The sequence below is a fragment of the Oncorhynchus gorbuscha genome, linkage group LG25 (genome assembly GCF_021184085.1).
Source record: "Oncorhynchus gorbuscha isolate QuinsamMale2020 ecotype Even-year linkage group LG25, OgorEven_v1.0, whole genome shotgun sequence".
NCBI classification, from domain to species: domain Eukaryota; kingdom Metazoa; phylum Chordata; class Actinopteri; order Salmoniformes; family Salmonidae; genus Oncorhynchus; species Oncorhynchus gorbuscha.
Genome location: NC_060197.1, coordinates 41185969 through 41199663, shown reverse-complemented (window position 1 = coordinate 41199663; position 13695 = coordinate 41185969). Strand labels below are relative to the sequence as shown.

General features: G+C 41.5%; 1 protein-coding gene across 1 annotated transcript in view; it reads right to left on the bottom strand.

Moving 5' to 3' along the window:
• The window catches only part of rbpjb (recombination signal binding protein for immunoglobulin kappa J region b), a 102693-nt gene extending 89717 nt beyond the window's left edge, over window positions 1–12976 (bottom strand). Inside the window, exon 1 of the mRNA XM_046328943.1 lies at window positions 12856–12976. Coding sequence (XP_046184899.1) covers window positions 12856–12875 — 20 coding nt within the window. The 5' untranslated portion in view covers window positions 12876–12976. The remainder of the gene's footprint in view (window positions 1–12855) is intronic.
• Window positions 12977–13695: the final 719 nt, after the last annotated feature.

The window sequence follows — 13695 nt, the reverse complement described above, 5'->3', positions numbered from 1 at the left end:
TGCTCGCTTTCCCTCTCTCTCTCTCTCGCTCTCTAGCCTGGGAGAGAGAGGATTAGCAAGGCCAACAACAACAGGGAACTTGGGCTTCGTTCAACCATGACGCGAGGGTGTTTTTCAAAACCACATCGGCTTATTTGCGTCGAGAATTCTTCTGATCTTGTCCTTCTTGAAACAATAACGCATTTTGAGCCCCAGAGATAAAGTTGGAGCTCATGCAGAGCTCACGCAAGCAAATACTGCATTCTCACTTGGGTAAAGAGAAGGGGGGGGGGCTTTCCTCCTTGAAAGATTCAATTCTTGTCTGGTGACGGTAAGGGAATAACTTAAAACTCTGGCCCTCAGGCTTTTGGGAATAAGGAAATGCACCCCCCAACCCCAACAAGAAAAGGTTAATCAAATACACAAGGTCATTTCCATGTAAAAGGAAACATTAGCATTCAACATGGGAAGTTTATTGGAGCGTATCAAATTTGGTGACAAATGAAAGCAAAAAGAGTCTATATTTTTTGGGCACGAAGGCAAGTTTTTCAACCATTTTCCATCCTATAAAATTTGGAATAAGCAAAGGCTTTGAATTGTGGTCACACAGATGGAAAATGGGTCATCTGCAGAAATGATTAGCCTTCTGTAAGAAATATTGCATAGTGTCTGTTTCTGTTACCAGAAACCCACATATCTTTGAGATATTATCTAATTCCTCTCCCCTGTGAGGAGGGAGGATTATGAAAGTTCACAGAAGTTAATGGTTTCTCCTGATAACAATTTTGATTATGAATCATTAAGTGATTAAAACATGACACTCTTACCAAATCGGTAAGAGAGTGACCAACAAAATGTTTTTCATCAGTAACAAGAGTGACTACAATTGAATTGGCCACAACAGGAAATCATAGCAGTGACAAACCACAGTTGCAGTAGATCACAGCACATGCATGCATTTAATGTATGGGTGGTCCCGGGAATCAAACCCACTGCCCTAGCACTGTAAGTACCAAGCTCTACCAACTGAGCTACAGAGGACCACAATAATGACAGATAATTGACATTAACGCCTAAAGGCTAGATTCTGTCGACATACTCATGGTTCACTCAGATCAAATGGTTACGAGAGTGAGGGACAGAGATTTGTTGCGCACCGCACATAACCCACCTTAACTGAGCGGAGGTGGTTCGCATTTTTGAAACTATTTAACTTAAAATTGCTTAAAACCTGGACTTTTTAAATCTCATTTTATGAAGCACATCATACCGGCTTTCAAAGTAGACTACCCTAATCAAAATATGACCATAGACATTTTGAGAGAGTCATTTAATATAACCCTTAATATGCCATTGAAACCAGCATCTCTCATCTATTGGTTTTCAAATCAACTATATATTAATTGTCCAGCAGCCAGAGGCATAATCCTCGTCATATTAGTAACCCCTGCTAGTTGATGATAATCCTAGTCATATTAGTAACCCTGCTAGTTGATGATAATCCTAGTCATATTAGTAACCCCTGCTAGTTGATGATAATCCTAGTCATATTAGTAACCCTGCTAGTCGATGATAATCCTAGTTATATTAGTAACCCTGCTAGTCGATGATAATCCTAGTCATATTAGTAACCCCTGCTAGTCGATGATAATCCTAGTCATATTAGTAACCCTGCTAGTCGATGATAATCCTAGTCATATTAGTAACCCTGCTAGTCGATGATAATCCTAGTCATATTAGTAACCCTGCTAGTCGATGATAATCCTAGTCATATTAGTAACCCTGCTAGTCGATGATAATCCTAGTCATATTAGTAACCCTGCTAGTTGATGATAATCCTAGTCATATTAGTAACCCTGCTAGTCGATGATAATCCTAGTCATATTAGTAACCCTGCTAGTCGATGATAATCCTAGTCATATTAGTAACCCTGCTAGTTGATGATAATCCTAGTCATATTAGTAACCCTGCTAGTTGATGATAATCCTAGTCATATTAGTAACCCTGCTAGTTGATGATAATCCTAGTCATATTAGTAACCCTGCTAGTTGATGATAATCCTAGTCATATTAGTAACCCGTGCTAGTTGATGCATCTTTCGATCTCCCCTCTTAATTTCAAACAAATATTTTAAACTGACGCATAGCCTACAGACATCTGTGCATTATAATAGGAATAAATAAATATTATAAACCTTTTAAATCTTAAAACGGTTGTTGCATCAGTCTCATAGCAACTTTTTTTATGAATGTGCCGAAGTCGTATGTCCTAGGTGGTATTTTGGTTCTGTCATCCCAGAAGTGTCCCAGAGTCTGTTTTGAACGATAAATATATTTATCTTAATTCGAGCCCTGGAGGGAATTATTTTATAAAAACAAAAGTATTTGGTTGTGATTGTAATGTTGCAATATTTTCTAGGCTACTAAATGTGGCCACCCATCCTCCAGGAGAGTGTTTGTTAAAGGGGCAGTGTTGTATTTTGAGACAGGCTTGAATATGCAGATAAACCAATAGACAGTGTGTAGCCTACATTTCTGTCTTATTCTCTATGGTAAAAAAAATATAGTAATGCATTACATTTTGTAAAGATGCATCCTTATTTGGTGACTTGAGCTAAAACATATTTGTCCTACTTTGGGCTGGGCGATATGGCCATAATATTATATCACAGTGTATATATTTATATATTTTAATTTGACAGTATTTAATGTTGTGGAATAATAAAAGTTCTATATTTGCTTTATGAGTAGTGAGTCATCTCAGGGTGCTTTATGAGTAGTGAGTGATCTCAGGGTGCTTTATGAGTAGTGAGAAGTGTTCCCAGGGTGCTTTGTGAGTAGTGAGAAGTGATCCCAGGGTGCTTTGTGAGTAGTGAGAAGTGATCCCAGGGTGCTTCATGAGTAGTGAGAAGTGATCCCAGGGTGCTTCATGAGTAGTGATCTCAGGGTGCTTTATGAGTAGTGATCTCAGGGTGCTTCATGAGTAGTCAGTAGTGATCTCAGGGTGCTTCATGAGTAGTGAGTGATCCCAGGGTGCTTCATGAGTAGTGAGTGATCCCAGGGTGCTTTATGAGTAGTGATCCCAGGGTGCTTCATGAGTAGTGAGTGATCCCAGGGTGCTTCATGAGTAGTGAGTGATCCCAGGGTGCTTCATGAGTAGTGAGTGATCCAGGGTGCTTCATGAGTAGTGATCTCAGGGTGCTTCATGAGGAGTGATCCCAGGGTGCTTCATGAGTAGTGAGTAGTGATCTCAGGATGCTTTATGAGTAGTGATCTCAGGGTGCTTCATGAGTAGTGAGTAGTGATCTCAGGGTGCTTCATGAGTAGTGAGTAGTGATCTCAGGGTGCTTCATGAGTAGTGAGTAGTGATCTCAGGGTGCTTCATGAGTAGTGAGTAGTGATCTCAGGGTGCTTCATGAGTAGTGAGTAGTGATCTCAGGGTGCTTCATGAGGAGTGAGTGATCCCATAGTAAAGTACAGATACACCCCCAAAAAACAACTTAAGTAGTAGTTTAAAGTATTTTCTTTTACACGACTGCTCAATTGAGAATTTCCATGCTGCCACGTAGTGTTGCACGATATGGGCAAATAATCGAAGACTTCATTTTTAACCAAATGTTGCAATTGCTATTTGACTTGCAAAATAGAGCAAAACTGTTAGAATGACTATTCTAATTCTACAGTTAGAATGTAATCGTGGGCACTTCGAATACAGTGTTGTTTGATATGACAACAAATTAAAATGCCAGAGGAGTTATTGTGACAAAATAGGAACTAAAGTGTTGATAAGTGTTTCCTAGGGCTTTGGCTACATTGCATGTTTTTTCTTAGCTGCTTAATGTAGCTAACATATTCTTGCTTTGCATATAACTCTTTGATTTAGAAGATACTGTTGCACAAACAACATTCTGAGTTAGGTCTACACCATCACTGGTATTATCAGGCTGTATTACCTAACTACGTTCGCTCTTACTCAGTACATTTATTAGCTAGCTAGCTATTAGCATTAGCGGCTAACAATTAGCATTTCAAGATTTAGGGCAACATGCTAAGCCACGACAAACTAGCTGTTTGCTGATGTAAGAAACAAACTAATAGTGTCATTATAGAACGCTAGTGTATTTATATTATGACGTAAAGTGAAAACAGAATTGTTGCATGTGCTGCATTGACCATGCAGAAGGAACGCAAATGTCTCACGGTTGAGGAACATCAAATGTGCTCCTTGAGTGACAGGGGCGTGGCTCGGTCTGTGAGGGACAGGGGCGTGGCTCGGTCTGTGAGGGACAGGGGGCGTGGCTCGGTCTGTGAGGGACAGGGGCGTGGCTCGGTCTGTGAGGGACAGGGGGCGTGGCTAGGTCTGTGAGTGACAGGGGCGTGGCTCGGTCTGTGTGGAAAGTGGGACCGAGAGAAAGAGCCCGGAGAGAGAGATGACTCAAGTATTTATAGTGAACTATAAAAATGGATATTACATATGGCATGTTTACATTTAACAAACTAAACATTAAATGACCTGTATAGAAGGTAAAGTAAAAACTGAAAACGGTCTCTGAATCAAAACCGATATATCATAAAATACAGTATACAGCCCAGCCCAACTTGTCTGGAAGAAAAGTGCCTTAAAAAAAAGTTACCGTCAAGCCCTGGCCAGTGTGTAGCATAATAACCAAACATGCAAAGGAGGATATGAAATGTTTATATCTTTGTGCATCTATTCCAGATACATCACCGTGAAGGAAATTCCTTTTTTTACTATTCTTTTTTTCCTTTAATTTTGACAGACAAGTCAATGCTGAGACCCAAAGTCTCTTTTCCAGATTAGCCCTGTATAGCACCAGAATACACATCAAAATACAATAAACACATTAAAACACATTAAAACACATTAATAATTTAGCATTTCTGTATAGTACAGTTCAAGGACCCATGCTGTCATTCTCGGGGTGGCAGGGTAGCCTAGTGGTTAGAGCGTTGGACTAGTAACCGGAAGGTTGCAAGTTCAAATCCCTGAGCTGACAAGGTACAAATCTGTCGTTCTGCCCCTGAACAGGCAGTTAACCCACTGTTCCTAGGCCGTCATTGAAAATAAGAATTTGTTCTTTAACTGACTTGCCTGGTTAAATAAAGGTCAAATAAATTTTTAAAAAATCTGTTACAGTCATTCTGTTTTTGGGGGTGTTGATCCACTGTTCATCTTAATGTCGTTCAATAACCAAAATAGATGTTTTCAAACTCAAGTGTCATATCATAGCTGACAACCATTTCTTTCTGCAGACAATCTTAATTCAGAGCTGATATTTAACAATTTTAGAAAACATGGTCTCAAAAAAAAAAAAAAAAAAAACATTTACTGTCAATTCTGTTACCAAACTTTGCATCTCAAGTGTTTTGGAAACTATTTCTTGTTAAAAGCAGATTTCAGCATATAGTTTGTTAAAACGTTGTAATCAATGGTTGTTGCTTGGCAACACCTTAAAGTGAAAGAGTAAGTGTCAGCATCACTGCAACCCTGGAATTGTACATAACAAGTGGTTTACTTTATTTGTCATGTAAAAGAAAAAAATGGTTAACTAATGTATGAGATGTACGTGGATTGGGCTTATTCTCATTGGCAGACATCCTTACCTCTTCCACACTCACACTAGCGTGTGGCGGAGGACCAAGTATGGCGGAGCGCCAAGCTGGGCGAATGCCAAGCCAAATGACTCAAAAATGTGCCTTTACATCCCTTGTGTTTCCTCAGAAAGAGATTGAAAGGAGAGCAAGCAAGAAAGAAAGAAAGAGCGAAATACAAAAAGAAAGAAAAGAAGAACGGAGAGAAAACAAGACTGAGCGTGATAGAGAAGCATGTCATAACTAGGGCTGTTGCAGTGACCGTATTACTGCCACACCAGCAGTCATGACCTCAGTCAAATTCTATGTGACCTTTGAGTCACAGTGATCTCCTCTTATGCACTCTGGACATGCGTTAGTAGTACTCAACTCACTAACAACCATCAGGTCCTAATGGGCTGGTACTCAGGGTTCTATGGTCCCACTAAGCACGCAGAGAGAGCAGAGCAGCTGACAGTTTAATGAAATATGTTTTGTTGTGAAAACATGTTACTATTGATGTGTCTTCAGATCTACCAAAGATAAATAATGGATTTTGTCCGATGGTGTGTATATATATATTTGGGGCGGTAGCCTAGTGGTTAGAGCGTTGGACTAGTAACCGAAATGCTGCAAGATAGAATCTCCGAGGTGACAAGGTACATATCCGTCTTTCTGCCCCTGAACAAGGCAGTTAACCCACTGTTCCTAGGCCGTCATTGATAATAAGAATTTGTTCTTAACTGACTTGCCACTCAGATCCCTTTCGCGGGATAATTTGTCAACATCCGGTGAATTGCAGAGCGCCAAATTCAAATTAAATTACTAAAAATACAAAATCATGAAATCACAAGTGCAATACACCAAAACACAGCTCAACTTGTTGTTAATCCACCCGCAATGTAAGATTTCAAAAAGGCTTTACGGTGAAAGCAAATTGTGAGGACAGCTCTTTGCAGACAAAACATTACAAACTTGCTTTTCTGACTTTCGTGACCAATCTAATTCATCGCTTACCTTTGATGATCTTCGTATGTCTGCACTCACGAGACTCTCAGTTACACAATAAATGTTTGTTTTGTTCGATAAAGATAGTCTTTATATCCAAAAACCTCCATTTGGTTGGCGCGTTTTGTTCAGTAATCCACAGGCTCGTGCGGTCACGACGGGCAGACGAAAATTCCAAATAGTATCAGTAAAGTTTGTAGAAACATGTCATATGTTTTTTTTTAATCAACCCTCAGGTTGTTTTTACAATAAATAATTGATAATATCTCAACCAGACGGTAGCCTTTTCAATAGGAGAAAGAAAAGTTCTTCCTCCCGGCGAGCGAGCATGCGCAAATCTGAGGTCATCTGGCTATCCACTGACGCGATGTGATCATTCTCGCTAATTTTTCAGAATAAAAGCCTGAAACCATGTCTAAAGACTGGCTTCCACAAGGTGTGAACATCGGGAAAGGAATCTGGTTCATATCCCTTTAAATGGAGGATAGGCTTGCAATGGAAAAGAGTAGTTTCAGAAAAACAGCAGTTCCTGGATGGATTTTCCTCAGGTTTTCACCTGCCATATCAATTCTGTGATACTCACAGACATTATTTTGACCGTTGTGGAAACTTTAGAGTGTTTTCAATCCTAATCTGCCAATTATATGCATATTCTAGCTTCTGGGCCTGAGAAACAGGCAGTTTACTTTGGGCACGTTTTTCAGACAAACATCAAAATACTGCCTCCTAGCCTAAAGAGGTTCTTAACTGACTTGCCTAGCTAAATAAAAGTTAAATAAATAAAATTAAAATAAATAAAATTAAAAAATATATATATATAACAATAACCGGCTGACAAAATTGCATTACCGCCACAGCCCTAGTCATAACTCAATCAAGTTGAGCCCAACCTAGCTGGTTCATGTTGGCCAATAAGCATCAGGGGATATCGCAATGAAATGAAACCATAGCACCTTTCCAAATCATCCTGGCAACTTTGTTGGGTAAAAACTACAAGTCAGGCAAACTGCATGTTATTCATTGCCTTCCTTCATTCAATCAATCTGCCTCCGACTTTGGAGAGCATTTACTGAATGTACATCTCTTCAGTAAAACCATGTGTATAGCGCTCAGGTCACAACGTGTCAAACAGATTGGCTCTTTACCAGCATGCATCTCCTCCCTCAACCGATCCTTCAATGCCTCGGCTCAGGTAGAGGAGGGAGTGAGGCGGGGAGTGCGAGAGTGTCAGGAGGGATGAATCAGTGGACCCTTTTAACTCCACCACGGCCCTCTGACACCAAAAAGGTCACTGCTTCCACATCTGCTCCTCTCCTTTCATAATGTGTGAACTGAAAGAGGAGAGGACCCTGGAGACCGCTTCACTCACACTCACACACACACAAAACTCAAATCCTGTTTCAGGGAACTCGCACACCAAATACACACACACACTCAGTGACTCACACGTATGCTTAACACAACACACTCCCCAAAGCCACAAACACACAAAAATGCACGCACACACCACCTCTGTCCCTCACAGGCAGGTTTAATGGTTGAGAAGAGGCCTGGCGTTGACTCGACAAAGTCTCCCGACGTACGCATTTTGGCAGAGGGGTAAAAAGTGTGAGGACATGACGGAGAAAAAAATAATGCGAAAGTTGAATCAAATTTCGTTCCCTGAGGCCAAGCAGAGGCATCATTGTGTTGAAATAAGTGATTCATGCTTTTATCATCCCAGGCGATGCCCAGATTGTGTTCTTTCAGCCAGAGCTGTTAGGCTCCCTGGTATCCTCACGGAGGTCGGAAGAAAGATTGCTGTGTAATCTGATCTTATTCCATCTTTTCTAACATTCAGAGAGCTGTGTTGAGGAGATAGAACGTAAGACTAGCTTACCTGCAGCCTGTGACAGCTCAAATATGAATTCCTGTGGATAATTTGGAAGAGGTTTTTATCTCATTTTAGACAAAAACAAACATTTCCTATGGTCCTTTCCCTTGTTGTTTTTCTGCCCTGAAGAGACATCCTGCCTGAGTTCTTCACCGCTTCTCTTATCAAAAGGACAGATCATGTACAATGCCACATGATACTATTTAGGATAAACTGAGCTGAAAGAGTTCAGAAAGTACCAGTCAAAGTTTGGACACCCTCATTCAAGGGGTTCTTTGTTTCAAAAATGTTCTACATTGTAGAATAAGAGCAAAGAAATCAAAACTATGAAATAACACATTTGGAGGTAACCAAAAAAACGTGTTAAAAAAAATCTAAATGTATATTTGAGATTCTTCAAAGCAGCCACCCTTTGCCTTGAGAGCTTTGCACACTCTTGGCATTCTCTCAAACAGCTTCACCTGGAATATTTTCCGAGAGTCTTGAAGGATTTCCCACATACGCTGAGCACTTGTTGGCTGCTTTTCCTTCACTCTGCAGTCCAACTCATCCCAAACCATCTCAATTGGGTTGAGGTCAGGTGGTTGTGGAGGCCAGGTCATCTGATGCAGCACTCCATCACTCTCTTTCCTGGTAAAATAGCCCTTACACAACCTGGAGGTGTGTTTTGGATCATTGTCCTGTTGAAAAACAAATGATAGTAGGACTAAGTGTAAACCAGATAGGATGGTGTATCGCTGCAGGAGGCTGTGGTGCCATGCTGGTTAAGTGTCCCTTGAATTCTAAATAAATCACAGACAGTGTCACCAGCAAAACACCCCCACATGCTTCACGATGGGAACCACACATGGGGAGATCATCAATTCACCTAGTCTACGTCTCAAAAAGACAGGGCGGTTGGAAACAAAAATCGCAAATTTGAACTCAGATTTCCACCGGTCTAGTGTAGATTACTCGTGTTTCTTGGCCCAAGCAAGTCTCTTCTTAATATTTATGTACTTTAGCAGTGGTTTCTTTGCAGCAATTCGACCATGAAGGCTTGATTCACACAGTCTCCTCTGACCAGTTGATGTTGAGATGTCTGTTACTTGAACTCTGCGAAGAATTTATTTAGGCTGCAATTTATGAGGCTGGTAACTCTAATGAACTTATCCTCTGCAGCAGAGGTAACTCTGGGTCTTCCTTTCCTGTGGCGGTCCTCATGAGAGCTAGTTTCATCATAGCACTTGATGGTTTTTGTGACTGCACTTGAAGAAACTTTCAAAGTTCTTGAAATTTCCCAGACTGACTAACCTTCATGTCTTAAAGTAACATAGAGAGCATCCTGAATGGTTGGATCACTGCCTGGTACGGCAATTGCTCGGCATCTGACCGCAAGGCAGTAGAGGGTAGTGCGTACGGACCAGTACATCACTGGGGCTAAGCTGCCTGCCATCCAGGACCTCTTCACCGGGCGGTGTCAGAGAAAGACCTCAGCCCCCCCCAGTCATACTGTTCTCTCTACTACCGCATGGCAAGTGGTACCGGAGTGCCAAGTCTTGGACAAAAAGGCTTCTCAGCAGTTTTTAACCCCAAGCCATAAGACTCCTGAACAGGTAATCAAATGGCTACCTGGACTATTTGCATTGTGTGCACCCCCAACCCCTCTTTTTACACTGCTGCTACTCTCTGTTTATCATATATGCATAGTCACTAACTATACATTCATGTACATACTACCTCAATTGTGCCGACCAACCAGTGCTCCCGCACATTGGCTAACCGGGCTATCTGCATTGTGTCCCACCACCCGCCAACTCCTCTTCTACGCTACTGCTACTCTCTGTTCATCATATATGCATAGTCACTTTAACCATATCTACATGTACATACTACCTCAAATCAGCCCGACTAATGTCTGTATATAGCCTCGCTACTGTATATAGCCTGTCTTTTTACTGTTGTTTTATTTCTTTACCTACCTATTGTTCACCTAATACCTTTTTTGCACTACAGATACCTGTACCGTGTACCTGTGGCACACGTGACAAATACATTTTGATTTGATTTAATGGACTGTTGTTTCTCTTTGGTAATTTGAGCTGTTCTTGCCATAATATGGACTTGGTCTTTTACCAAATAGGGCTTTCTTCTGTATACCACACCTACCTTGTCACAACACAACTGATTGGCTGAAACGCATTCAAAATGAAAGAAATTCCACAAATTAACTTTTAACAAGGCACACCTGTTAATTTAAATGCATTCCAGGTGACTACCTCACAAAGCTGGTTGAGAGAATGCCAAGAGTGTGCAAAGCTGTCATCGAATGTGTTAATTTGTTACACCTTTTGCTCACAAACTCAGACAGTCTTTATATAGCCTATCGCTTACTATCGCTTACATTTATTTCCAATAAGAATGCATATTCTAAAATGCATATTCTAATTGGACCCAGTTCAGACTGCCCTCTCATCTCTGCACTAGTGCCCTGCCTCAACCACAACTCCCTGCCAACCCTGAGAGGGGGCCTTGTCTGTCAGATCTGACCATGAGTGGGGCTGTAGGGGCACTGGGCTGTGTACAGGCCGCCCGGGGTGTGGGCTCTCTCTCTCTCATCCCTAGCCTCCAGCCTCGTACCCAGCCACATGATAATAATGACCCCGTATGGCATTCTAACCCCCCCTCCCCCGCCCACTCACTCCATCCCCCGCAGAAAAAAAGCACACAGCTTTAGTAAATATCATCTGGACAGGTGGCCAGCCACCCAGACCCACTCCGCCTGCCCTCTCTCCAAACAGATATCAGCTCAGGTCTGCTGGAAAGCCCCAAATGAGCAAGCACGCACGCATTGCTCCACCCCCTCCCCCAAAAGGCCCAGCTAATGTCTGTCACCCACTGAGCTGTCTGTGGGGATTACTGACTCCACAGTACAAAAAGGCCTGTGTTTGGCTAATGTGCAGGCAAACCATCGAAATTACTGTTTTGGGTATGGGACTGTTTTGAGCATGGGAGATATCCATAGAACAGATAGCTACTGTAGATGCTATTTTGATAGTACCTTATAATACATTATAGTAACATTAATAATAATTAATACTTGTTATTGCATCATAAGATCATTGGAAACTAGGAAAATGAAGCTATAGAGCAGTAGACTTAAGGCAAGCTATGACAATACTATTTCCCAGTCAATTATAAAGTCTGGTGACATACAGGCTAAATAAAGGACATTTCATTTATCTTTTCTTTTTTTTCATAAAATAATTACCCACGTTTCATCTCCCAATTGCACAATATAGCTATAATCAAAGAAATTAGACAAAGCCCATGAAACTGACTAACATTGAAAAAGATTGCGAGTCTGAGGTTATCATTTACCTCCTCGCCTACACCAGCAAAAATACAGGGTATTTAGACAGATTAGATAGCTGCCTCTTTTAGGATTGCCTTTCAGAAATGTAAGTAGCTTAAAACAAGTTAAATAATCACAGTAGCTAATTTATTATAGCGTTCGCTATTTCATAAAGCGGCGAACCAACGTTGGACAGGGGCGTCACATTTCAGTGGCTCTGCGCTGGCTATCTGACGTTTACGGACCGATATGGAAAGATACAACATTCCATATGTACAAAATAAAAAAAAATAAAGATCCACAACATGATGTTTTTGCACTTTCGGGTAGTTCCTAGAGAATTGGCGTTAGGTTATGCCCCTAGTTGCGCTCAAAAATAAAATAAGCATTTGTCTGCACCGCGCATGGAGAGGATATGGCACGGGACTGTTGTATAAACACTTCATATTAGAGTACATTTACGCACCGCAAAACATCGCTTAATCACACGTCTGCAAGTGTATTTACCAACAGTCGATAGATAAATATCCAGAAAGCTAGCTAGTTAGCCAGCTAACAGCACAGACTTACGAGTTGAACGCAATGTAGGACAGAAAACGATGCCTTGCTTGACAAAGCCACAACGTGTTTCAAGCACAGCGGAACAGTATATTCAATTGCAACATGGTTAGAAGGTGAATTCATTTACATCGTGGGATAGATTGTTGAATAAAATGTCCACTAAAAATATTAGACAAACACAACCGTTTATTTTTCCCCAACCCAGACCGATTGTACTCGTGTCGTTGCCTGGTGCTGGAAAAGGACCTCAATGCTAGCTAGCTCAAACCCCACAACACCGCACCGTGGTGCAGAAACAGTCAGCACAGTGGAGTAGTCAAACGAAAACACACACACACACACAATACATTTAGACAAAGAAAAATGCTTTCCCCGACTGAAAACAAATGGCCATAAATACCCAAATGCGGTCGGAAATCTATGCTCGAACATAAGCAACCAATTCTCTCTGAAAAACTTAAATTCACTTTAACTCCAGTACAACCACCAGCCCTGAATCTCAGACTTACCCTGTCACAACAGGCGCCATCTTCCACAAACTCTCACCAAAACTCCAACACTCGCGATATCTTTTCTCCCCAAGACCAACAATCCGCCGAGACAACAGAAGCAGACTGGCGATGCAGGGACGCTGGAGAGGGGGAAAGGAGTCCAGAAAGGAGGGGGAGGCGGCGGGTTGCTAGAGAGAGTGAGAGAAAAGGGCAGACACCACAACAATAGGCGTGGGAAACTTCAGACATCACGCGAGACCAGGAAAACTCTCACCATAGACAAGCATGGAGGGATCGTGGAACTATCGCGAGATGGACGAGGAGTGGAGTTGTTGCTTATTTTATAGCGCTGAAATAGTATTCCCACGTGTTTACGGGGTAATAAATTACAGCACCGATTGGAACATAGTTTGGCATAGAATTTTGCACAATGTTGTGAGGAAGCCTGTATTTTCCCAGGCCCCCAGGACTTATTCTGTATGCAATAATAGTGTTTAATTTTTTAATGACTATCTCATCTTTGTACCCCAGACATACAATTATCTGTAATGTCCTTCAATCGAGCAGTGAATTTCCAACACAGATTCTACCACAAAGACCAATTCTTCGCAAAGAAAGACACCTATTGGTAGATGAGTAAAAAAGTCAAAGCAGACAATGAATATCCCCTTTGAGCATGGTGAAGTTTGGATGGTGTACCAATACACCCAGTTGCTACAAAGGTACAGGCGTCCTTCCTAACTCAGTTGCCGGAGAGGAAGGAAATCGCTCAGGGATTTCACCATGAGGCATAAGATGACTTTAAAACAGTTTCAAAGAGCTGAGGATGGATCAACAACATTGCAGTGGTTAGCGCGT